The sequence below is a fragment of the Eumetopias jubatus genome, unplaced genomic scaffold, assembly GCF_037043125.1.
Source record: "Eumetopias jubatus isolate StellerSeaLion01/CBP00866 unplaced genomic scaffold, mEumJub1_p1.0 scaffold_11, whole genome shotgun sequence".
Classification (NCBI taxonomy): Eukaryota; Metazoa; Chordata; class Mammalia; order Carnivora; family Otariidae; genus Eumetopias; species Eumetopias jubatus.
In genome coordinates this window covers 68,391,588-68,419,206 of record NW_028274817.1, presented here as the reverse complement: position 1 = coordinate 68,419,206, position 27,619 = coordinate 68,391,588, and the positions used below count along the sequence as shown (strand labels likewise).

The window sequence follows — 27,619 nt, the reverse complement described above, 5'->3', positions numbered from 1 at the left end:
AGGGTAGTTTAATTTTTAATTTTTTGAGGGTCCTCCATACTACTTTCCACTGGTGGTTGCACCAGTTTGCATTCCCACCAATAGTGCATGAGGGTTCATTTTTCTCCACATCCTTGCCAGCACTTTTTGTTTCTTCTGTTGTTGATTTTAGCTATTCTGACAGGTGTGAGGTGAGAGCTCATTGTAATTTTGATTTGCATTTCCTTGATGGGAAGTGATGATGAACAATGTGCCTGTTGGCCATGTGTAAGTCTTCTTTGGACAAATGTCTATGTCTTCTGCCCATTTTTAAATTATTTATTGTTTGGGTGTTGAGTTTTATCAATTCATTATATATTTTGGATACTAACCCATTATCAGATATGTCATTTGCAAATATCTTCTCCCATTCCATAGGTTGCTTTTTAGTTTTGTCGACTGTTTCCTTTGCTGTGTAGAAGCTTATTATTTTGATGTAGTCCCAATAGTTTATGTTTGTTTTTGGTACAACTTTAAATGGGATTGTTTCCTTCATTTTACTTTCTGCTGCTTCATTATTAATGTATAGGAATGAACAGATTGCTGTACATTGATTTTGTTTCCTGAGACCTGACTAAATTCATTTATGGGTTCTAGTAGAGTTCTGGTGGAATCTTTAGGGTTTTCTATATATAGTATCATGTCATCTGCAAATAGTGAGAATTTTACTTCTTCCTTACCAATTGGGATGACTTTTATTTTATTTTTTTGTTGTTGTTGTCTGATTGCTGTGGCAGGTCTTCTAATACTATGTTGAATAAGTGGTGAAAGTGGACATTCTTGTCTTGTTTCTGACCTTAGGGAAAATCTCTCATTTTTTCCCCACTGAGTATGATGTTGACTGTGAGTTTTTCATATAAGGCCCTTATTATGTTGAGGTATGTTCCCTCTAAACCTATGTTGCAGAGAGTTTTTTTTTTAAATCATAAATGGATATTGTACTTTATCAAATGCTTTTTCTGCATCTATTGAAATTATCTTATGGTTTTTAACCTTTCTTTTATTCATGTGATGTATCACGTGATTGTTTTGTGAATATTAAGCCATCCTTGCATTCTGGGAATAAATCACACTTGATCATTCTCTAGGATTTTTAATGCTTTGTTGGATTTGGTTTGCTAATATTTTGTTGAGGATTTTTGCACATATATTTGTGAGAGTTACTGGCCCATAGTTCTCTTTTTTGTGGTGTCTTCTTCTGGTTTTGGTATTAGGGTGATACTAGCCTCACAGAATGAATTTGGAAGTTTTCCTTTCTCTTCTATTTTTTTGGAATAGTTTGAGATGAACATGTATTAACTCTTCTTCAAATGTTTGGTAGAATTTGCTCGTAAAGCCCTCTGGTCCTGGACTTTTATCTTTTTGGGAAATTTTTGATTACTGATTCAATTTTATTCCTGGTAATTAGTCTGTTCAAAGTTTCTATTTTTTCCTGCTTCAGTTTTGGTAGGTTATATGCTTCTAGGAATTTATCCATTTCTTCTAAGTTGTCCAATTTGTTGGCATATAGTTTTTCATAATATTCTCTTATACTCCTTTGCATTTCTGTGGTGTCAGTGTTATTTCTCCTGTTTCATTTCTGATTTTATTTGGGTCCTCTCTCTCTCTCTCTCTTTTTTTTTATGAGTCTGGCTAGAGGTTTATTTTATTTTTTTTTAAGATTTTATTTATTTATTGGACAGAAAGAGACACAGCAAGAGAGGGAACACAAGCAGGGGGAGTGGGAGAGGGAGAAGCAGGCTTCCTGCCGAGCAGGGAGCCCAACGTGGGGCTCGATCCCCAGACCCTGGGATCATGACCTGAGCCGAAGGCAGATGCTTAACAACTGAGCCACCCAGGCACCCTTTGATGAGTCTGGCTAGAGGCTTATTAATGCTGTTGATCTTTCCAAAGAACCAGCTCCTGGTTTCACTGATCTGTGCCATTGTTTTCCTTGGTTTCTATATCATTTATTTCTGCTCTTATCTTTATTACTTCCTTTCTTTTGCTGGGTCTGTGTTTTGTTTGTTCTTTCTTTTCTAGCTCCTTTAAGTGTAAGGATAGGTTGTTTATTTGATTTTTTTTTTCTTCTTGAGGTGGGCTTGTATTGCTATAAACTTTCCTCTTGGAACCACTTTTGCTGCATCCCAAGTATTTTGGACCACTGTGCTTTCATTTTCATTTGTTTTTCTGTACTTTTTAAATTTCTTCTTTTATTTCCTGCTTGACTCATTCACTGTTTCGTAGCATTTTTTAACCTCCATGTATTTGTGTTCTTTCCTGATTTTTTCTTATGACTACTACTTTCATAGCATTGTGTTCAGAAAAGTTGCATGGTATGATTTTGATCTTTTTGAATTTGTTTTTTTTTAAAGGTTTTATTTTTCTGTTTGAGAGAGAGAGAATGAGAGATAGAGAGCACGAGAGGGAAGAGGGTCAGAGGGAGAAGCAGACTCCCTGCTGAGCAGGGAGCCCGTTGTGGGACTCGATCCCAGGACTCCAGGATCATGACCTGAGCCAAAGGCAGTCGCTTAACCAACTGAGCCACCCAGGCGCCCCGATCTTTTTGAATTTGTTGAAACTTGTTTTGTAGCCTAATATGTCATGTATTCTGGGGAATGTTTCATGTACACTTGAAAACAATGTGTATTCTGCTGTTTTAAAATGGAATGTTCTAAAAATATCTGTTAAATCCATATGGTGCAGTGTATCATTCAAAGCCACTCTTTCCTTGTTGATTTTCTGTTTGGATGATCTGTGCATCTATGTAAGTGGAGTGGCAAAATCTACTATTATTGTATTACTATTGATTATTTCCTTTATGTTTGTTATTAATAGTTTTATGTATTTGGGTGCATGTTCAGTGCATAAATATTTATAATTGTTATAAATTCTTATTGGATCGTCCTCTTTATTAATATATATATTGTCCTTCTTTGTCTCTTGTTACAGTCTTTGTTTTAAATTATATTTTGTCTGATATAAGTATTGCTGCCCTAGCTTTCTTTTGACATCCATTTGCATGATAAATTTTTCTCTATCTGCTCACTTTCAATCAGCAGGTGTCTTTAGGTCTGAAAGGAGTCTCTTGTAGGCAGGATATAGATGGGTCTTTGTTGTTGTTGTTGTTGCTGTTGTTGTTGTTTTTATCCACTCTGTTACCCCATGTCTTCTGATTGGAGCATTTAATCCATTTACATTCATAGTAATTATTCTTAGATATGTATTTATTGCCATTTTGTTACTTGTTTTATGGTTGTTTTTGTAGTTTTTCTCTGATTCTTTCTTCTCTTGCTCTCTTTAATGGTTTGTTGCCTTTCTTTAGTGATATACTTGGATTCTTTTCTCTTTATTCTTTGCTAATCTATCACTGGCTTTGGATTTGTGGTTACCATTAGGTTTGTATATAACATCTTCTGCATATAGAAGTTTATATTAAGTTGATCATTAAGTTTGAACCCATTCTTTATTCCTCCCTTCCCCCATTTTAGGTATATGGTATCATATTTTACATACTTTTATTAATCCTTGACTAATTTTTACATAAATACTTACCTTATGGGGTTTCCCTTGTATGTAATTGTTTTATTCTCTTTTGTTGCTTTCAAAATTCTTTATCATCACTTTTTTGCCATTTTAATTTTTATGTGTCTTGGTGTGGACCTCCTAGGGTTGTTGTTTTTTGTGGGGATCTCTGTGCTTCCTGGATGTGGATGTTTCCTCCAGATTAGGGAAACTTTCAGCTATTATCTCTTCAAATAAATTTTCTACCTTCTTTTCACTCTCTTTTTCTAGAATCTCTATAATGTGAATATTATTATGCTTGATGGCCATCACTGAATTCCTTAAGAATATTCTCAGTGTGTACAATTTCTTTCCTCTCCTTTGCTCAGCTTGGTTACTTTCCATTACTCTGTCTTCTATGTCATTTATTCCTTCCTCTACTTCCTCTGGCCTGCTATTTATTCCATCAAGTGTATTTTTAATGTATTTACTGTGTTCTTGATCTCTGATTGTTTTCTTTTTTATCTCTGTGTTAAGGATCTCACTGATATCCTCCACTCTTTTCTCAAGTCTAGTGAGTATCTTAATGATTATTAATTTAAATTCTCTATCAGTCATATTACTCACATCCATTTCACTTAGGTCTCTTGCTGTGGTTTGGTCCTGTTCTTTCATTTGGGATATATATCTCTGTTTCCTCATTTTATCTAACTCTCTGTGCCTGTTTCTGTGTGTTAGGAAAGTCAGCTACTTCTGTTGCTCTTGCTAATAATAGCCTTGAAGAAGAGGTCCTGTAGTGTCCTGCAGTGCAGTGTCCCCTGTTCCTGAGGCCCTGGTGCTTCATGGAGTGTCTCCTATGTGTGTCGCTAGTGCTCTAGCCTTGAAACTTGGCCTCTTTTTCCTTCAGTCCAGTTTTCTCCAGAAGCCCTGTTTGCTTATTTTGGGCAGGCAGTGTTTGGTCCCCAGCAGGGATAGGGTGCGTTTTAATAAGGTGTACGGTGGTCTGCTTGTGAAACGAGACCTGCCCCCAGTGCTGCCTTAACTGAGGTGCCACAAAACTGTGTGGGTCAAGAGATGTGGTGTTGGCAGGGTTTGTGCTGGTCTTCTGGTGAAGGGGTCCACATCATGGGGACCAAGGCCAGCATGACTGGGAAGGGTAGATACACTGACACATTGTGGAGGGGGCCTGTGCAAGCACATTAGGTAACGAGTATCAGTGCTGTGCTGGTTTCCACAGGTAGCCATTGTTTATGCTGGGTGGGGGAGTGAAATGGTACCTGCCAGCTCCTATGTTCCTGGACGGATCATCCCCATGATCCCTGTCTCTCCAGGCCACACTTTGAGATAAGCAAATCACTCTCTATCCCATCTGCCTCTGGTGTTTTTCAAACTGCTGGTTCTATGCTGTATCAGCATGGGCTGCTTGTAGTGCTGTCTCTTTAAGGGGCGGGGGGAGAAACTCAGCTTCCTAATGCCTTTGGGGCTTTCCCAGAGATAAGCTGCCAATTTTTAAAATTCCAGGCTTTAAGTCCCACTGGTTTTAGGAACTCATGAAATTCAACCCTCACTTTCAAAGGTAAATGTTATGGGGATTCATCCTCCCTGTTTGCATGCTCCCCATTGGTTCTCTCCTCACCACAGGTGGTCATGGTCTGTCTTCACCTAAACCATATCTTTGCCCTCCATATTTCTGTGATATGGCCTCTTCTCTACCTTTAGATGTGCAGTTTGTTCTGCTAGTCTTCAGATCATTTTCTGGGTTATTTATGCTGATATGAGTGTTATCTAGTTGCATCCATGGACAAGGTGAGCTTAGGGTTCTCCTACTTCAACATCTTCTGAGCCAACCTAAATCTTACAAATTGCTACAGAATTGCCATTTGTTCTGTTTATTCCTTTCTTTTCCTCACTTCCTTTTGGATTAAACATGAATTTTATTACATCATTTCACCTCCATCAGCTTGTCAAACATTCTTTTGTTACTCCTTTGATTGTTACTCCATAACAGCTCTTCTCAACCAGATTCTACCAGAGTATTATGCTCTAATTTTTAAGACATTGATTATATGTATTAACTTACCTTCTTTGCATTTAAAATGGAACTAGTATGTGCAACCCTTGGGGAACTGAAAAACCCCATTTTCTGTAAGTTTAATTTTGTCACAGAATCCTGCTTGAGAAAAGCTGCCCCAGAGATTAAAACATGCATCCTTGACTGATTAGAGTGTCTTAAATTTGTACTTTTACTATTCCCTGAATAATGCAAGAATCTTACAACACTAACTCCATTCATATTCTGCTTGCATTTTTTTTTTTTTTTGCCACTTTGGTCATTTATTTTGCCTCTACTTTTATTTTGTCCACAAAGCACTGTTATTAGTGTTGCTTTAAACAGTCAATAGTCTTTTATATTTACAATTGCTTTTTCTCTTTATTCCTTTCTGTGTTCCTATGCTTCTGTCTGGGGTCATTTTTTTTTTCTTTTTTTGCCTAAAGAACTCTCTTTAGTATTTCTTTTACTATGAGTCTGCTACTGATACAGTCTCAATTTTTATTTATCTGAACATGACTTTATATTGTTTTTATTTCTTTTTAAAGATTATTTATTTATTTGGGAGAAGGATATAGAGAGCATGAGCGGGGGGGAGGAGCAGAGGGAGAGGGAGGAGCAGAGCGATAGGGAGAAGCAGACTCCCCGCTGAACAGAGAGCCCAACACAGGGCTCAATCCCAGGACCCTGAGATCATGACCTGAGACAATGGCAGACACTTAACCAACTGAGCCACTCAGGCACCCCATATCATTTTTATTTCTGAAGGATATTTTCACTGGATATAAAATTCTAGTCTGGCAGTTATTTTCTCCCAGTAATTTACAAGTGTCGTTCATTGTCCTGTGGAGTTCTTTGGTTTGTTGAAAAGCTATAAGTTTGATCATTGTTCCTTTGAAAGCAACGTATCGTTTCTTAACTCTGGCTATTTTTAAGATTTTCTCTTCGTCTTGGTTTCCAGAAGTTTGATTATTAAATGCTTAGGTTGTTTTTCTTTGTATTTATCTTGCTCACAGATTTTTAGCCTTTTTGAATGTGTGAATTAATATCTTTGGTCAGTTTTGAATAACTTTTAGTCATTATTTTTTCAAATACACTTTCTGTTCTATTCTTTCCTCTTATTCTTGGACTCCAGACCCTCCACTATATCTGTCTTATAATGCTTTTACAATTTTCTATTCTTTTCTCTCTTTTGTGCTTTAATCTGAATATTTTCTACTAACTTATTTTTTAGTTCATCAATCCTCTCTTCTGCTGTTTCTCCTACAGTGTTAATCCCATCTATTGCATTCCCAATATCAATTACTGTAATCTTTAGTTTTGGAATTCTATTTGATCCTTTTTTTATACTTTTCATTTTTCTAGTGAAATTCATCTTCCAAACCTATTCTTTTTTTGGTATCGTAACCTTCTTTTATTTTTTATTTTTTAATTCCAAATCTATTCTTGAACATACAACATAGTTTATACAAACTGTCTGATAACTCCAAAAATGTGAATTATCTTTTTTTATTCAAAACATTTAATTGATTTTATTGTACTAAAATATATACAACATAAAACATACCATTTTAGATATACAGCTCACTGACATTAAGTATATTCTCACTGTTCTGCAACCATTACCACTACCCATCTCCAGAACTTTTCATTATCCCAAACAGAAACTTCATACCTATTAAACAATAACTCCCCATTACCTTTTCCTTCTGGCAACCAACCTTTAATCCTTTAATGGCAACCATCATTCTATATTCTGTCTCTATAAGCTTGACTATTCTAAGTACTTCATATAGGTGGAATTGAATCATACAATGTTTATCGTTTTGTATCTGGCTTATTTCACTGAACATAATGTCTTCAAGGCTGATCCCTGTTTTAGCATGTGTCAGAATTTCCATCCTTTTAAAGCTGAATAATACTCTCTCTCTCTATATATAAATGTACATTATAAATTAAATTTATAAATTATACATTAACATGCTATATTATATATAAAATTATAATAACATCATATCATATATATAATTTTGTTTATTCATTCAACAGTCAATGGATATTTGGGTTATTTCCACCTCTTGGATATTGTGACTAATGCTACTTTGAATACTGGTGAACAAATATCTGTTTCAGTTCCTGTTTTCCCTTCCTTTGGGTATATATGCAGAAGTGGAATTGCTGGATCAATTCTATGGTTAATTTTATAAGGAACTGCCATACTGTTTTCCATAACAGCTGCACCATTTTATATTCCCACCAACAGAGCATAAGGATTCAAATTTCTCCACATCCTCACCAATACTTGTTATTTTCTGGATGGATGCATGGATGGATTCATTAATTTATTCATTTTACAATAGCCATACTAATGGGTGTGAAGTGATACATCATTGTGGTTTTGATTTGTATTTCCCTAATGATTAGTATTGTTGAACCTGTTTTTACATGCTGATTGACCATTTGTATATCTTCTTTGGGGAAATGTCTATTCAAGTCTTTTGCCCTTTTTAATTGGGTTTGGGTTTTTTAATTTAAAAAAAATGTCCCCCAGCTTTATTGAGATATAACTGGCATATAACACTGTATGTTTTTTTTTTTTTCTTTATTTATTCATGAGAGAGAGAGGGAGAGAGAGAGAGAGAAGCAGGCTCCCAAGGAGCAGGAGGCCCGATGCGGGACTCGATCCCAGGACCCTGGGATCATGACCTGAGCCGAAGGCAGATGCTTAACCATCTGAGCCACCCAGGCGCCCCAACACTGTATAAGTTTAAGGTGTACAATGTAATGGTTTGATACATTTACATATTATGAAATGTTTACCAGAATAAGGTTAGTTAACACATCCTTCACCTCATATAATTGCCATTTTGTTATTGTTTTGGTGAAAACCTTAAGTTCTACTCTCATAGTAACTTTCAAGTATGCAATATGGTATTGTTAACTATAGTCACCATAATGCACATTAGATCTCCAAACTTATTTATCTTATAATTGAAAGTTAGTACCTTTTGACCCAACATTTCCTGATTTCCTCCACTCTTCAGCTCCTGGTACTCACCATTGTACCCTGTTTCTAGGAGTCTGGTGTGTGTATATATATACATATATATACACTATATATATATATGTAGACATATATATGTATACACACACACATATATATGTATATATGTATATGACATTTCTTTACCTGTTTTTCTGCCAATGGACGTTTAGATTGCTTCCATGTCTTGGCTATTTTGAATAGTGCTGCAATCAACATGGGAGTGCAGATATCTCTTTGAGATAGTGATTTCATCTCCTTTGGATATATACCCAGATGTGGGACTGTTGGATCATAAGGTAATTCTATTAATTTTTTGAGGAACCTCCATACTGGTTTCCATAATGGCTATATCAGTTTACATTCCCACTAACAGTGTGCAAGGGTTCCCTTTTCTCCACATCCTTGACAGCATTTGTCATCTCTCTGTCTTTTTTGACAAAAGCCATTCTAACAGGTGTGAGGTAACATCTCACTGTGGTTTTGAATTGTATTTCACTGTTGAATACTGATGTACCTTTTTCTTTTCAAGTACCTGTTGGGTGTCTGGATGTCTTCTTTGGAAAAATGTCTATCAAGTCCTCTGCTCATTTTTAAATTGGATTATTTGCTCTTTTGCTACGGAGTTGTATGAATTCCTTATATATTTTGGGTTTTTTTTCCCTTATATATTTTGGATATTAATCCCTTATCAGATATATGGTTTGGAAATATTTTCTCCCATTCCATAGGCTGCCTTTTCATTTTTTGATCATTTTTTTTTCTATGCAGAAGCTTTTTAGTTTGATGTAGTCCCTCTTGTTGATTTTTTGCTTTTGTTGCTTGTGCTTTTAGTGTCATATCCAAGAAATCCTTGCCAACACTGATGTCAAGATTTTTCCTTATGTTTTCTTCTAGGAGTTTTGCAGATTCAGGTCTTACATTTAAGTCCTTAATCCATTATGAGTTAATTTTTTGTGAGGGTGTAAGATGGTGGTCCAATTTCAATATTTTGCATGTGGTTATCCAGTTTTTCCAGTGCCATTTTTCAGAGACTATCCTTTCCTCATTGAGTATTCTTGGCTCCCTTGTCACATATTAGTTGACCATGGGTTTATTCCTAGGCTCTTGATTCTGTTCCATTTGTCTATGTGTTTACCTTTATGCAGTATCATATTGTTTAGATTACTATATCTTTATAATGTAGTTTAAAATCAGGAAGTATGATGCTTCTAGCTTTGTTCTTTCTCAGGATTGCTTTGGCTATTAAGGGTCTTTCATGGTTCAATATGAATTTTAGGGTTATATTTTCTATTTCTGTGAAAAAAGCTACCGGAATTTTGAAAGGGATTGCATTGAATCTATAGATGGCTTCGTAATGGTTGGTTGGTATTGAGTTGCAGGCGTTCTCAATATAGTCTGGATATTAATCCTTTATTATCAGATAAGATTTGCAGATATTTTCTGTCATTCTGTGTGTCACCTTTTCACTTTGTTGGTGGTGTCTTTTGATGCAAATAAGTTTTCAATTTTAATGAAGTCCAGTTTATCTAATTTTTCTTTTGTTGTCTGTGCTTTTGGTGTTATATCCAAGAAATGATTGCCAAATCCAATGTTATGAGGCTTTCCTCCTCTATTCTCTTCTAAGAGTTGTATAATTTTAGGTTTCGGTCTTTGATCCATTTTGAGTTAATCTTTGTATATGGTATATGGTAAAGGGTTCAACTTCATTCTTTTACACATGGATATCCAGTTTTCCCAGCACAGTATCTTGAGGACTGACCTTTCGCCACTGAATGGACTTAGCACTTTTGTCAAAAATCATTTGACTGTATCTGCAAGGATTTATTTCTGGGATTTCTATTTCATTTTTTTCCTATGGATCTGTCTTTATGCCAGTAGTACACTCTTTTGATTACTGTCACTCTGTAGTAGTTATAAAATCAGTAAATGTAAGTTTTCCATCTTTGTTTTTCTTTTTCAAGATTGTTTTGGGGTCCCTTGAGATTCTGTATGAATTTCAGGATGAATTTTTCTATTTTTGCTAAAAATATCATCGGGTTTTAGATAGGGATTGCATTGAATCTGTCCATCATTTTGGATAGTATTGACATCTTCCAATCCATGAACGTGGCTGTCTTTCCATTTATTTGTGTCTTCTTTAATTTCTTTCATAAACATTTTATCATTCTCAGTGTACAAATCTTTTACCTCCTTGGTTACATTTATTCCAAACTATTTTATTCTTTTTGATGTAATTGTAAATGGAATTGTTCTCTTAATTTTCCTTTTGGATTGTTTATTATTAATGTCTAAAAATGCAACTGATTTTTGCATGTTGCTTTTGTATGCTGCAATTTTGCTGAATTTGTGCTAAATTTTTAGCAGAATCTTCAGGGTTTTTTTTACATCTAAGGCCATGTAGTCTGCAAACGTTTTTACTTATTCCTTTCTGACTTAAATGCTTTTTTTTTTTCCTTGCCCACTTGCTCTGGCTAGAACTTCCAATACTATGTTAAATAGAAGTCTGTATTTCTGTTTTTGATTGCATTTTTTCTTTTGGCTTTCATTTATTTGGTTTCCTAGCATATCTTATTATATATTTTCAATGCTGAATACATTGTACAAAGAATTGTAGAGGTTCTGGATGATATTATTTTCTTCCAGAGGTGGTTTAGTTTATTTTGGCAGGCAGATACACTACAAGCAGATCACCTCAGTCCAGTCAGTGACTGAGAAGATTGTGTTTTAGACTTTGTGTTTCAGGCTTTCCAAGAACAGGTCTATTTGCAATTTGCCTTTACTTTTAGGGTGTAGCTCACCCTTCAGGGACTCAACTGAAAACCTGGGGTGTTTATCACAGCTTCTTCCACAAAGAAAGGTCCTGAAATAAAATTTTTGTTTTCCTAGGAGTGAGATTTTATACTTCGTTTCTTGGCCTCTCATCCCATGCAAGCACAGCAAATGCCTCAAAGGAAAACTGCACAGAGAATAAAGAATGGTGCTTACTTTTCTGAAGTTCTCTTCTCTTCAGGGTTCTGGCTTCTCAAGTTCTGGCCATCTTAATTATTTTCTTTTTTTTTTTTTAAAGAATTTATTTATTTATTTGACACAGAGAGAGAGACAGCGAGAGAGGGAACACAAGCAGGGGGAGTGGGAGAGGGAGAAGCAGACTTCCCACAGAGCAGGGAGCCTGATGCGGGGCTAGATCCCCGGACCCTGGGACCATGACCTGAGCCGAAGGCAGATGCTTAACGACTGAGCCACCCAGGTGCCCCCTTAATTATTTTCTAATGCCCTCATTTATCTTTATTTTTTAAATATAGCCATTGTAGTTGTTCTTAGTATGAAGATTAGTCTGATACAAACAATTTCACAGCTGGAAGCTGAAAGTCTACCTTATTCTTTTTAACTGTGGCACAACATATCATAATTCAACCATTCTTGTTCAGACATATTAGGTCGCTCCTAACTGTTGTTTTGCCATTACAAATTATGTTGTAATGAACAGCTTTGTACATATATCCTTGTGCACTTGTATGAGCACTATATAGGATAGATTCCTGTAAGTAAGATTGTTAGTCAAAGATATGTATATAAATTTTTATAGGTAATGCCAAATTGCCTCTGATTTACACTACTACCAGGAGTGCTGAGAGTGACCATTTCTCCACATATTCACCAGCAATAGATATTATCAATCTTAACTTTCGTGAAATTGATGGGAAAAAGTTTTTATTTCGTTGTTTTATCTTACATTTCCCCAATTATTAAAGAGGCTGAAGCTTTACAACTTAAAAAGGAGAAACTGTGACCAACAGCACCAAAAAGTAACATACACACACATACATGTGTTAGTGAGTCTATGTATGTACAGTAAATGATTAAGGTGATATTTCAAAACAGTATTTATATGAACTGTTCAGTCAATAGTGCTGGGAAGTATTTGGCAAACAAGTTATGATTCTTACATCATAAGATAACTAAAATTAAAATTCTAGACTAAGAGCTAAATGTAAAATTGTAACTATAAAGAACTAAGAAAATATAGTGAAAATGTACCCGACCTAGGGATGAATCTATCTTTCTAAGCCTAACAGCAAAGAAACCAAAAAGGAGACAATTTTACTATGCAAAAATGTAAAACTTTTATGTATCAAAATCAAATACAAAATTAAAAGGCAAATAAAATAGCAAAATATTGCAATAACACGTGGAAGACAAAGTATTAGCATCCCTAATATATAAAAAATCTTGTCTAAAGCAATAAGAAATTGACAATTTTCCAGTAGAAAAATGGCAAAAGAATATACATAAACAATTTGCAAAATAAATAGAAAAAACATCTACTTAATTCATAAAAACAATTTATCATCCATATGTCTAAAAAATTGAAATTGTGCTAACACAGATATTAAAATAGTGTTGTAGGAGGTTATTTAAGAAAATATAATAGGGTTCATCATACATTATTATGTTGCAAAGTACAAATAGCAAAGACTGTTCTTTCCGACACCATTTTTCTAAAAAACAAGTGTGTATTTATTTTATAAAAAAATAACTGGAAGTAAATACTCCAAAACAAAAATAGTGGCTTCCTATGAGTTTAGAATTATAGGTGACTTTTATCTTTTTCCTTTGTGCTTTTCTCTATTTTCCAGTTCCCTTCATTCAACATGTACATATCAATTTGTAATCGCAACTTACTACTTATGAAAACTGAAGAGAATGAGAATAGCACATCTATTCAAATGAAACTAGGAGATAAATTTACAATTCCTGAAGAAATGAAAGATATATCTGATAAAATGGATGTATTTGATGTTCAAAAATCTACACAAAGGCAAGAAAATAATTATCTAAAAGAAAATTACAGAACAGAAAATATATACATTACAAACTTCATTGATAAAAGCTTACCATAATGTATACTTAAAGAATTGATAGATGTATACGAAAATGTGCAGATCCTGTTAGATACGCAAGCCATAGGAAACACAATTTCAAAAAAAAGTAAAGCAAAAGTGAAGAAATGCATACCCTCACTGGGAATTAAAGAAAGGCAATTAAAATAGCATGTGTAGTAAAACTATCATTCTAACAAAAACAAATGATAGGGCACCTGGGTGGCTCAGTCGTTAAGCGTCTGCCTTCGGCTCAGGTCATGATCCCAGGGTCCTGAGATCGAGTCCCACATCGGGCTCCCTGCTCGGCAGGAAGCCTGCTTCTCCCTCTCCCACTCCCCCTGCTTGTGTTCCTGCTCTCGCTATCTCTCTCTCTGTCAAATAAATAAATAAAAATCTTAAAAAAAAAAACAAATGATAAAAATCCAATGTTGGTGGTGTAGTAAAAATAAAAAGGTATATTATATTATTTACTGATGTCACTAAAAATTGGTTGGTATTGCTAAAGAATAATCTGGCAACATAAAACAAGAACTACAAAGAAACCGAGGTATACATATGAAAGCCTATACAAAGGCATTCATAGAATGACAAAAACTTTTGAAACAATTCAAGTACCCAATAATTAGGTAATAATTACTTTAATTTGATGGAATAATATATAGTTCTTTCAATATGTAAGAATACTCACATGAAAGAATAAGTGAAAAAAACACAAGTTAATATGCATACACTGAAACTATAAATGTATCTATGTGCGCTAACAGATTAGAAAAGAATTAGAATTATATAACGATTTAAGTTGAATATTTACGAAGTTCTTATGTTCCTAAAGTTGATTAATCTCATACTTTTAAAACAAGATTTATTTATTTATTTATTTAAGAGAGAGCAAGTGAGTGGACATGGGTGAGCAGGGGGAGGGGCAAAGGGAGAAGGAGAAGGAGAGAAGCAGACTCCCCAGTGAACATGGAGCCCGACAGGGCTCCATCCCACAACCATGAAATCATGACCTGAGCCAAAACCAAGGGTTGGATGCTTAACCGACTGAGCCACCCAGGTGCCCCAATTAATCTCATACTTTAAAAGTTTTTAAAAAATATATTATGGAACTGAAATACATGAAATACAATGTTTGAGGTGAGGCAGAGCTTCCCATTTAGTTAACATATATACGTGAACACACCTGGTGAAGAAATCTCTTTTTTGGTGGTATTACAGTTGTCACTTTATGTATGCTTGAAGTAATTTTGTAATTGTGAAATTGTTGCTATGATAAAATTTTGAAGATTCACTCATTTGATAAGTTATCAAATCATGCCTTTTATGACTTTCGCAGACAAATCTACCTTTTTTCTCCTGGGCTTTGTACATAACACCACTACTGCAGTATTTATGAGATTGTACTATAATTAGCTGGTTACATGTCTATGTCACCCACAGCATCTAGCCCAGTGCCTGGTACATAATAAGTGAGCAACAGATTGTTATGAAAGAATAAATGAATGAAGCAAATGAAAGAACATATTTGGAAAGTAAATGCAGCTTGTACTAGAGTCCCTGTAATGGTTAATCACTCATTAAACTCAAGACCCATCAGTCTTCATTTCCTTTGACTAGGAAATAATAAGGCTCTAAACAAAGTGTAGGCTTTGAAAAAGCAATCAGTAAGGAGTTTGCTTCAATTTATTGGAAAAATGTGATGTGATGCAGGTCGATTCCAAGAATAATGGCCCAGCACTTGGAAATTACCTATATCCTAGTAAGATTATGCTGAATTTAGAACAATAAATGTGAAGAAGCAAAGGGTAAATTTAACCTATCATCTTCTGAGTAAGAGCCAGAGATAATCAGGTCAAAGGCACCAGTAGGACTTATATGAACTTCAAACCATAAAGACTTCTAAGAAGGGCAAAGAAGGTGACTAGAAAATCAACTAATACTTGTTCCTGGAATAAGATTTGGGCTAGAGAAATACCTTCCTTATGTCAACAGATTTAGTGGACTGGTATCTGGAAATTAGGAGCACATTATAGTCTGAGACTAGAGGGAATGGCCAAGAAGATAAAAAACATGAAGCAGATTCTGGGAAGGACTAAAATACCCATCCCATCTTGTAAAGAATCAACCCAAATTAATCTCTGAATTTTCAGAGTCTTGACTTGGAATTTATCTCGGGTAGGGTTGAATAAGTGAGGGGAACCAGGGGCTCAGTATTTTGTAATAGTCAAGCTAAGCTGTGGCTAGATTTCAGAAATTAATTAGGAGCTGAGATCTATATTCAATAAACTTGTTGATTTCTATGTGTTTATATTTTAGTTTCCCATTTTTTAAATTTTATTTTATTAGGTTATGTTAGTCAACATACATCACATCATTAGTTTTTGATGTAGTGTTCCATGATTCATTGTTTGCGTATAACACCCAGTGCTCCATTCAATAGGTGCCCTCCTTAATACCCATTACTGGGCCAACCTATCCCCCCTCCCCCCTCCCCTCTAAAACCCTCAGTTTGTGTCTCAGAGTCCATAGTCTCTCATGGTTCATCTCCCCCTCAGATTTCCCCCCTTCATTTTTCCCTTCCTACTATCTTCCTTTTTTTTTTTAACGTATAAGGTATTATTTGTTTCAGAGGTAGAGGTCAGTGATCCGAAGGGGTATGAGCACCCCAATGTTTATAGCAGCAATATCCACAATAGCCAAACTATGGAAAGAGCCAAGATGTCCATCAACAGATGAATAGATAAAGAAGATGTGGTGTATATATATACAATGGAATATTATGCAGCCATCAAAAACACGAAATCTTGCCATTTGCAACAATGTGGATAGAACTAGATGGTATTATGCTAAGTGAAATAAGTCAATCAGAGAAAGACAAGTATCATATGATCTCACTGATATGAGGAATTCTTAATTGCAGGAAACAAACTGAGGATTGCTGGAGTGGTGGGGGGTGGGAGGGATGGGGTGCCTGGGTGATGGACACTGGGGAGGGTATGTGCTATGGTGAGCGCTGTGAATTGCGCAAGACTGTTGAATCATAGTTTCCTATTTTTTAAAGTAAAGTTTCTTTAGAAAATTTCAGCTTTGCACTTGAATTAAAAAGAAAAGGAATTTTGTACATTATAGTTAGGATGGAAGAAAGGGGAAATCTGTATATTCCTAAAGTCAGATGTAATATTAATAGCTCTGGGAGTTAAGGCCCTGTTGGCATAAAATATGAGTGTTTAGGAGAGACACAGAAAAGTCACTTCTTACTGTTGGTCCTTTCCTCCCTGGTTAATTCCATCTCAGTTGAGATCTACATACATACTGCTATAGAAATTGAGTGTCTGAAGTAGGTGTTAGTAAAAAGGGAAGGAGACTGGTTTTGAGCTGGACGAGATTTGGCTTGGCTGTAATTATTAACAGACCATTCTTGGTGAAAAAGAAAAGTACACACACACACACACACACACACATATACATATATATATAGACACACACACACACAAACACAAAGTAGGCTTTGGGTTTGTAAGTGACAATCCATTATCTAGGATATAATCTTTATTTATAAATTTGCCCTTTTGTGGCTTGATTTAAGATTGTATTAATTTCTAAATGGTGCTATAACAAATTACTACAAACTTAGTGGCTTAAAATAACACACATTTAAACTCTTACAGCTCTGAAAGTCAAAAGTCCGAAATAGGCTTTATGGGTATTATAAGATAAAATCAAAATGTCAGCAGGGCTGGTTCCTTCTGGAGGCTCAAGGGGAGAATCTGTCCCTTGCCTGTTGCAACTTCAGAGGATAAGGCTAGTAGCCTTATCACTTCAATCTCTTGCTTCTGTCCTCACATGTACTTCTATAGGCCAATCTCCCTTTGGCTCCCTCTTATAAATAGGACACGTGTGATTACATTTAGGGCCCACCTGGATAATCCAGACTAATCCTCCCATCTCAATCTCTTTAACTTAATCACACTTGTAAATTCCCTTTTACTATATATGGTAACATTCACAGGTTCCAGGGATTAGGGCCTGGATATCTTTGGGGACCATTTTTTAGCCTTCCATAGTCCATCCTCTGGCCCCTAAAGATTCATATTCTTCCCACTTACAAAGTGCATTCATCCCATCCCAACATTCTGCAAACTCTCAACACATTACAGCATCAACTGAAGTCCAAAATCTCTTCTAAATATCATTATTTATAAAGCCCCAGATCTCATCAGCTAAATCAGGTATGGGTGAGGATATGGGTATGATACAGCCTGAGGCAAAATTCCTCTCCATTTGAAACCAGAAAACAAATTATATTCTCTAAAAATACAGGGGTAGAATACAAATTATAGACATTCTCGTTCCAAAAGGGAGAAAATGGAAGGAAGGAGTCAGCAGCCCCAAACAGTTTTAAAATCCAACCGGGCAAACTCCATTAGGTTTCAAGCCATGGTAGTAATCCTCTGTGGTTTGACGCTCTGTCCTCTGGGCCCAAGGCACCTCCCTTGGAGTCATCCTTCCTTTTTCTTGAAGAATAGCACTTGTTCACAGCTTAGTAGTTTTATCAGCCTGCTTCCTGGCTATAGAACTTTGGGAGTTCAATATTCTTCTTTAATCTTGTCCTCTCTCTGTTCCTTTCAGTCCAATTTGGCAGTCTTTCTGCATATATAACATTCTCAAAAACTTTGTGGGTATTGCATATGTGTCATGGGGGTTCATGCCATTAGACAAGAGTGTCCTTCCCAAGATCTTTCCTGGATAATCATATCTCTATTCCTAGATTCTGCTAATATGGTTGAGGGAATCCATGAGTCACAGCCTTATCTCTTCAAAGAGTGTGAATGAATACACTGATCTTTTGATCTTTCTGAAGTTCTAGAAGAAGGCTGTCCAGCCATATCCTTGACCTTTTTTCCAGAGCATGCTTTCCTGACAGCCAATCTCCTAATTTTATCATCTTTCCAATCTAAGACTTTCATCAAGTCCTGGTTCCTTTTTGCTTAACTATTCTTCCCTCAATTATCTTTTTCCTCTTGCATTTTACTATAAGCAGCAAGAGAAAAACCAGGCCATGATTTCAACACTTTGCTTGAAAAATCTCCTCAGCTAAATATCCAAGTTCATAATTTATAGTTGTGTTTTCCACATAATACAGGACACAATTCAGCTAACAATCCTTCTGTCACTATACAACAAGGATCCTTTTCCTCAAGTTTGCAATAACATGTTCCTAATTTCCTTCTGAGCCCTCACTGGCCATGCCTTTAACATCCCTATTTCTACCAACAGTGTTTTTAAAGAAATATAGACTTTTTCTATCATGTGACTCAAAATTCTTCCAGCCTCTATCCATTACCTGATTCCAAAGCCACTTCCACATTTTTTAGGTATTTGTTACAGCATTACCCCACTTCTTAGTACCAAAATCTGTATTACTTTCCCATTCCTGCTGTTAACAAAGTACCACAAACTAAGCGGCTTAAAACAACACATATTTATTCTCTTACATTTCTGGAGGTCAGAAGCCCAAAATGAGTCTTTCAGGACTAAAAACAAAATCAAGGTGTTAAAAAAGCTGGTTTCTTCTGGAATCTCCAGGACAGAATCTGTTCCTCGCCAATTCTAACTTTTAGAGGCTATGGGCATTCCTTGGAAATCTTCAGCTCATAGCTGCATCACTCTAATCTCTTGTTTCTGTTGTCACATGTCCTACCTTCTATAGTCTGAATTCCCTCTGCCTTCCTTTTATAAGGATACTTGTGATTACATTTAAGGTCCACCTGGAAAATCCAGGATAATCTTCCTCGTCTTGAGCTCCTTAAATTAACCATACGTGCCTATATAAAGGAATATTCATAGGTTCCAGGAATTAGGACCTATATACCTTTGGGGGCCATTAATCAGTCTTCCACAAGGGTAGTTTGGAAATTCGCAGAGCTTTTTTTTTTTTTTTTAGTTAATAGTGTAGTGATTTAATGTCAAATTTGTAATAAATTGTATAAGTTTGTAATGTGTAGTAATCTGCTTAATGTGTCTATTAAGTTTAATAAATTAAATAAAAATTGAGTACTAATTAAAATAAATACTAGATTAAGTGGAATTTTCTAATATTGTCAACCAATTCATTACATGACACAGTATAAAAGACCTAAAAAAAGTTCCTTGGCTATTACTCTACATAAAATTAACGTGTATTCAAAATGGAAATATAGGTCTCAAGAAAGGGGAGAACATGTTAGTTAAGCATGCACTTGGAATGAAGATACAATATTGTTTGCTAAGTCACACCCTATGTACCAGATTCATAAGCACATCTAAAATTATCAAGCTTGCTCAGGATATACTGGATTAGAAACTTAGGTTCCAGAGGCTCTAAATTCCTTCTCAGATCCAGTTTAATAAAGCAGTACAAGATCAAAAAAATAAATAAATAAAAAGGATAGAAACCAGCTTGTATCGAATAATGCTTTGATTGTTATGATGACAGATTATTAAGGCCGATCTCCTTACCTAGGCTGGAATAAATGTGGCTGAGAATGCGGGCTGGTTGTACTCTGATAGGGTATACCTCAGCAATGGTCTCCACATCGATTCCCCTGTCCTTCAATATGGCCTTGATTTCTTCTGTCTCAGCTAGAATGGAAACTATAGGAAGGAAAGAAAATGAGGTCAACAGAAACTTTTATTTCAATAGGAACCTAAAAATCTCTCAAGGCACACAATTTCTTTTGAAGGGAAGAGAAAGAAAATGGGAGGAAATTAACAGTTATTGAGGAACCTTGATGAAACAAGTCTCACTCTAGGTCCATAACGCTATTACCTAAATGGAAAAGGAAAAAGGATCTCATGACTAGAGTATTAGATTCTGCTTTTTTGGCTAAGTACCTATGTGCTCCTAGAGAATGCAATACTCTTGATATCTGAGATCCCATGTTTGAATAGGGAAAAAAAATCCAACATGAGGTGTGTTACAGCTTTGGTAAAAGTTGATTCTCCAAGGCTCTTTCATATCCTTAACACCAGACAGGAGTTTGAGGGTAATAAAGAACACCCAAATAATAAGAATTACTCTATAGCCAGAGCATGGTAGAAGACAAGGTAAACTGGGAATAAAGAATTGAGGTGCCATAGTTAAAACTGTGTGTGGTTGTTTTGGGATTGGGGGGTAGGCTCTAGACTCTGAGCATGCCAAGCCTAGACAGCTCCCTTTTATTCCTGTTATATTCATGTCTCTGAAGTGCTTATCATACTCACAAGGGAGGAGGCCAAGTCAGCTCCCTGACTCTTCTGTTTACTTTCCCTCTAGGGGACAGATACCTGGCTGGGGGCTAATAATCTGAGTGGGGCCTCAGCTGGCTTGACACTAAGCACTGAGGGCAAATATGTGCCCTATTCCTATTTCTCCAGTGCAGGTATATGTGTTGAATTGGGTTTATGCAAAAATGAAGATACCATTTGATTCATTCAAGTTTACCAGTATTTTCTATGTTGAGTGTTTGGGACAAAAGCCTAGTTAACAGAGTTTTACTTTCTTTTTCTTTGCCATTATCTTTTGTATATGTCTTTCTTTCTGTGTGTGTGTGTGTGTGTGTGTGTGTGTGTGTGTGTGTGTGTGTGTATGTGTGTATATCTTTCTACCTTGGGAGCCTCATGGTATTGTGCTGCTGTGGTCTGGGTCAGGATATGCAGGATATAGCAATCACAGGGCCCCCTGGACACAACACAATCTCAATTACTTGTAACTGGAAACATGAAAATGACAAAGATTCTCCAGGGAAAATATACAAAGGAAGAATCATAGTGAGCTAAGGAAAGTCCAGGAAAACATATGTGGTCATCCATTCATTCATTAACAAATATTTACTAAGCACCTAAATGGATGAAGTACTATACTAGGTACTAGGGATGAAGAGATGGCTAAGTTAGTCTCTCTCTTGAAGAGCTTACAGTATAATGGAAGTGACACACACACAAGCCAATTATAAAATAAGCTGCTAGGTAACTAGAGATATACACAAAACACTGTAAGCCCCAAAGAGCGACACGTATCAAGTCTGGGACAGGTAGAGAGTGGTTTCAGAAAAGGCTTTCTGAAAGAGATGATGTCTAAGCTGAGTTTGAAAGAATGAATGTTAGCCAGGAGAAAGAAGGGAATAGGGATGGGGAAATCCATTTTAGGTACAAGGTACATGATGATCATAAAACATGGAAATGAAAAAAGAACATGGGTGGGGGTTGGGGAGGAACTACATACACTTCAATATTGCTGTAGCATAAAATAGTTTGCACAGTGGCTTAAAAAAAAGAATCTGGAAAGGCAGACAGAGGCTAGGTCTTTAGGGAGGGCATATGTGTCACTTTTAGGATTTTGTATTTTATCTTTGGGTAATGATTTCCAAACTGCATTCTACTGAGCTTCAGGGATCTGCAGAGAGCAATGCAGTGAAAGAGAGGCAAATGAACAACACTTTGGGGTGCTAGGAACACTTTTGACCCCAACAGCTGAGCTTTTTTTTTTTTATGTTTCATAAAATATTTAGGAAATTCCACCTATGTGCTAAGCACTGCCAAGGCTAGGAGTACAGAGATAGACATGATCCCTGGAGAAAATGGCACTGATACTGAATTCTGCTAGAAGGCTGAATAGAAATTAATCTGGCAAAGGTGAAGGTAAAAGTAAGGGATTTGTTCCAGGTAGAAGAAACAGCACAGAGAAAGACTCAAGGGCAACATGGAACAAGGCAGATCTAGGAATTACAAAATGTTCTTTACTGCAGGAGCTTGGAGTGTGAAGGGGCCATTGTAAAAAAAATGACAAGGCAGACAGGGTCAGACACCAGATCATAAAAGGCCTTATAAGCCATGCGAAGGAGGTTGACAATGGAAACCCTTGTAGAGTTGTAATAAGGGGATTAATATGTCCATAACTGCACCTTAAAAAAGAACATATTAACGCTTGATGATTAAAGAATAAACTGATGGGGGAGCGGAGCAAGATGGCGGAGGAGTAGGAGACCTGGATTTCGTCTGGTCTCAGGAATTCACCTGAATAGGGATCAAACCATTCTGAACACCTACGAACTCAACAGGAGACCGAAGAAGAGAGTAGCAACAACTCTCTGAACAGAGAAGCGACCACTTACTGGAAGGTAGGACATACGGAGAAGTGAATCCGAGGCGATATTTGGGAGGATAGACGGCGGGGAAGGGGGCCCCCGTCGGCCGCTTCTGGCAAGTGATAGAGCCGCGGAGCACAAAATCAGAACTGTTAGAAGCTGGCTCTGCTGAGGGACGTCGCTGCAGTGGCTAAGCGGGGGGTGGAACCCTCGCGGGACAGTGTGGTCTCAGGACCCTCGGGGTCACAGAAAGACCGGGGGTGCCTGAATGCAGCAGAGCTCCGAGGTATTGGAGCGGGGAAGCCGGCTGCAGAGACGGAGCTGAGGTGCGGGCTGGGCTCTCAGCTCACAGTTGCCATAAACTGTGATCTGCGGCCCAGTTGGGCCACTGCTCCTCCAGCAGGGACCCAACAAGCGGCAGATCCGGGGAGACTCCCCTCTGTCCCCTGGGAGGAGCGGCGCGGGAGCGCACCGCAGGGGTCTGCTGGGTTTGGAGACGCCACATGGGGTCGGGTGCCAGAGATAGAAACGCTCGGTCACAGGCCGGGTGAGTACGCCGTGAGGCCGGAGACCACGGAGACAGGAGTGACTGCTTTTCTCTGGGGGCGCACTGAGGAGCGGGGCCCCGAGTTCTCAGTTCCTCCGAGTGGAGACTGGGAGGCCACCATTTTCACCCCGGTCCTCCAAAGCTGTACCAGAGCTTGCAGGGAACAAAAGCTCCTGAGAGTAAACCCAAGCAGCTTGCTTAGCCTGGACCGACAAGGGTGGGGCAATTCCGCCTCCGGCAAAGACATTGGGAACCACGGCAACAGGTCCCTCCCCCAGAAGATCAGCACGAACAGCCAGCAAGCCAAGACCAAGTTTACCGATCAAGGAGAATGGGAGACCTCCAGCGCTAGGGGAATACTGCACATAGAATTCATGGCTTTTTTTACCATGATTCATTAGTTTTTCAAAGTTAATTTTTTAACTGTTTTTTTAATTTTTCTTTTTCCCTTTTTCAACCAACATCTTATCAATCCCTTTTTTTAAAAAAAAACATTTTTTATTTTTTATTTTTAGAGTCATATTTTATCCCTTCATAGTAGTTACCCTTATTTTTGGCATATATATATATAAGTTGTTCTCTCTTTAAAATTTTGAGATACAGTTTCTTCTAACAGATCAAAATATACTCTAAATCACTAGTGTATGGCTTTGTTCTAGTCTCCTGCCTGATCACATTCTCTCCCCCTTTTTTCTTTTTTTTTAATCTTCTTTTTTCAAACAACTTCTTATCTTATCAATTCCTTTTATAAAATCTTTTATAATTTTCATCTTTACAATCATCTTCCATCCCTTCATTGTATCAACCCTTATTTTGTACATATATAAGTCTTTCTTCCTTTAAAATTTTAGGAGGCACTTTTTTCTAACACACCAAAATACGCCCAAAATCTAGTGTGTGGCACTGATCTATGCACTAGCCTGATTATATTTGATCATATTCTGTTTTTTTTGTATTGTTCTGTTTTTGTTTTTATCTTTTTCTTTTTCTTTTTTTTTCTTTCTTTTCTCTTTCTTCTTTCTTTCCGTTTCTTTTCCCCTGGTTTCAGGTCTTTTCTGACTTGTATAGAGTATATTTGCTGGGGACGTTGTTAACCTGTTAGCATTTTGTTCTCTCATTCATCTATTCTCCTCTGGACAAAATGACAAGATGAAAAAAATCACCTCAGCAAAAAGAACAAGAGATAGTACCCTCAGCCAGGGACCTACTCAATACGGACATTAGTACGATGTCGGACCTAGAGTTCAGAATCATGACTTTAAAGATACTAGCTGGGCTTGAAAAAAGAGTGGAAGTTATTAGAGAAACCCTTTCTGGAGAAATAAAAGAACTAAAATCTAACCAAGTTGAAATCAAAAAGGCTATTGATGAGGTGCAATCAAAAATGGGGGTACTAACTGCTAGGATAAATGAGGCAGAAGAGAGAATCAGTGATATAGAAGACCAAATGATGGAAAATAAAGAGGCTGAGAAAAAGAGGGAGAAAGAACTACAGGATCACGAGGGCAGAATTCGAGAGATAAGCGATATGATAAGACGAAACAACATTAGAATAATTGGGATCCCAGAAGAAGAAGAAAGAGAGAGAGGGGCAGAAGGTATACTGGAGCAAATAATAGCAGAGAACTTCCCTAATGTGAGGAAGGAAACAGGTATCAAAATCCAGGAGGCACAGAGAACCCTTCTTAAAATCAATAAAAATAGGTCAACACCCCGACATCTAATAGTAAAACTTACGAGTCACAGAGACAAAGAGAAAATCCTGAAAGCAGCTCGGAAGAAGAGATATGTAACCTACAATGGTAGAAATATTAGATTGGCAACAGACCTATCCATAGGGACCTGGCAGGCCAGAAAGGACTGGCATGATATCTTCAGAGCACTAAACGAGAAAAATATGCAGCCAAGAATATTATATCCAGCTAGGCTGTCATTGAAAATAGAAGGAGAGATAAAAAGCTTCCAGGACAAACAAAAACTAAAGGAATTTGCAAAACGAAACCAGCCCTCCAAGAAATATTGAAAGGGGTCCTCTAAGCAAAGAGAGAGCCTAAAAGCAGCATAGATCAGAAAGGAACAGAGACAATATACAGTAACAGTCACCTTACAGGCCATACATGGCACTAAATTCATACCTATCAATAGTTACCCTGAATGTAAATGGGCTAAATGCCCCAATCAAAAGACACAGGCTATCAGATTGGATTAAAAAACAAGACCCATCCATATGCTGTCTGCAAGAGACTCATTTTAGACTCAAAGACACCCCCAGATTGAAAGTGAGGGGGTGGAAAACCATTTACCATGCTAATGGACACCAAAAGAAAGCTGGGGTGGCAATCCTTATATCAGACAAATTAGATTTTCAAAGAAAGACTGTAATAAGAGATGAGGAAGGACCCTATATCCTACTTAAAGGGTCTATCCAACAAGAAGATCTAACAATTGTAAATATCTATGCCCCTAACATGGGAGCAGCCAATTATATAAGGCAATTAATAACAAAAGCGAAGAAACACATTGACCACAATACAATAATAGTGGGGGACTTTAACACCCCCCTGACTGAAATGGACAGATCGTCTAAGCAAAAGATCAACAAGGAAATAAAGACTTTAAATGACACACTGGACCAAATGGACTTCACAGACATATTCAGAACATTCCATCCCAAAGCAACGGAATACACATTCTTCTCTAGTGCCCATGGAACATTCTCCAGAATTGATCACATCCTAGGTCACAAATCAGGTTGCAACTGGTACCAAAAGATTGGGATCATTCCCTACATGTTTTCAGACCACAATGCTTTGAAACTAGAACTCAATCACAAGAGGAAAGTTGGAAAGAACTCAAATACATGGAGGCTAAAGGGCATCCTACTAAAGAATGAATGGATCAACCAGGAAATTAAAGAAGAATTACAAAAATTCATGGAAACCAATGAAAATGAAAACACAGCTGTTCAAAATGTTTGGGATAGAGCAAAGGCAGTCCTGAGAGGAAAGTACATAGCAATACAAGCCTTTCTCAAGAAACAAGAAAGGTCTCAAATACACAACCTAACCCTACACCTAAAGGAGCTGGAGAAAGAACAGCAAATAAAGCCTAAACCCAGCAGGAGAAGAGAAATCATAAAGATCAGAGCAGAAATCAATGAAGAACAGTAGAACAGATCAATGAAACTAGGAGCTGGTCCTTTGAAAGAATTAACAAGATTGATAAACCCCTGGCCAGACTGATCAAAAAGAAAAGAGAAATGACCCAAATCCACAAAATCATGAATGAAAGAGGAGAGATCACAACCAACACCAAAGAAATACAAACAAGTATAAGAACATATTATGAGCAGCTCTATGCCAGCAAATTAGATAACCTGGAAGAAATGGGTGCTTTCCTAGAGATGAATCAACTACCAAAATTGAACCAGGAAGAAATAGAAAACCTGAACAGACCTATAACCACTAAGGAAATTGAAGCAGTCATCAAAAATCTCCCAACAAACAAAAGCCCAGGGCCAGATGGCTTCCCAGGGGAATTCTATCAGACATTTAAAGAAGAATTAATACCTATTCTCCTGAAACTGTTCCAAAAAATAGAAATGGAAGGAAAACTTCCAAACTCATTTTATGAGGCCACCATTACCTTGATCCCAAAACCAGACAAAGACCCCATCAAAAAGAATTACAGACCAATATCCTTGATGAACATGGATGCAAAAATTCTCACCAAAATCCTAGCCAATAGGATCCAACAGTACATTAAAAGGATTATTTACCATGACCAAGTGGGATTTATCCCTGGGCTGCAAGCCTGGTTCAACATCCACAAATCAATCAACGTGATACAATACATTAACAAAAGAAAGAACAAGAATCATATGATCCTCAATAGATGCAGAAAAAGAATTTGACAAAGTACAGCATCCTTTCTTGATCAAAACTCTTCAGAGTATAGGGATAGAGAGTACATACCTCAATATCATAAAAGCCATCTATGGAAAACCTACAGCGAATATCATTCTCAATGGGGAAAAGCTGAGAGCTTTTCCCCTAAGGTCAGGAATGCGGCAGGGATGTCCACTCTCACCACTGCTATTCAGCATAGTATTAGAAGTCCTAGCCACAGCAATCAGACAACAAAAAGAAATCAAAGGCATCCAAATCGGCAAAGAGGAAGTCAAACTCTCACTCTTTGCAGATGATATGATACTGTATGTGGAAAACCCAAAAGACTCCACCCCAAAACTGCTAGAACTCATACAGGAATTCAGTCAAGTAGCAGGATATAAAATCAATGCACAGAAATCAGTGGCATTCCTATACACCAACAACAAGACAGAAGAGAGACAAATCAAGAAGTCGATCCCATTTACAATTGCACCCAAAACCATAAGATACCTAGGAATAAATTTAACCAAAGAGGCAAAGGATCTGTACTCAGAAAACTATAAAATACTCAGGAAAGAAATTGAAGAAGACACAAAGA

At 37.0% G+C, this 27,619-nt stretch overlaps 1 protein-coding gene across 2 annotated transcripts in view; it reads right to left on the bottom strand.

Annotated features, from left to right (window-relative positions):
- The window catches only part of PHKA1 (phosphorylase kinase regulatory subunit alpha 1), a 158,602-nt gene that overhangs the window by 61,853 nt on the left and 69,130 nt on the right, over positions 1-27,619 (bottom strand). For both annotated transcript variants that reach the window (XM_028101449.1, XM_028101450.1), the window contains exon 14: positions 19,979-20,113. In XM_028101449.1, the coding sequence (XP_027957250.1) occupies positions 19,979-20,113 (135 nt within the window). The remainder of the gene's footprint in view (positions 1-19,978; positions 20,114-27,619) is intronic.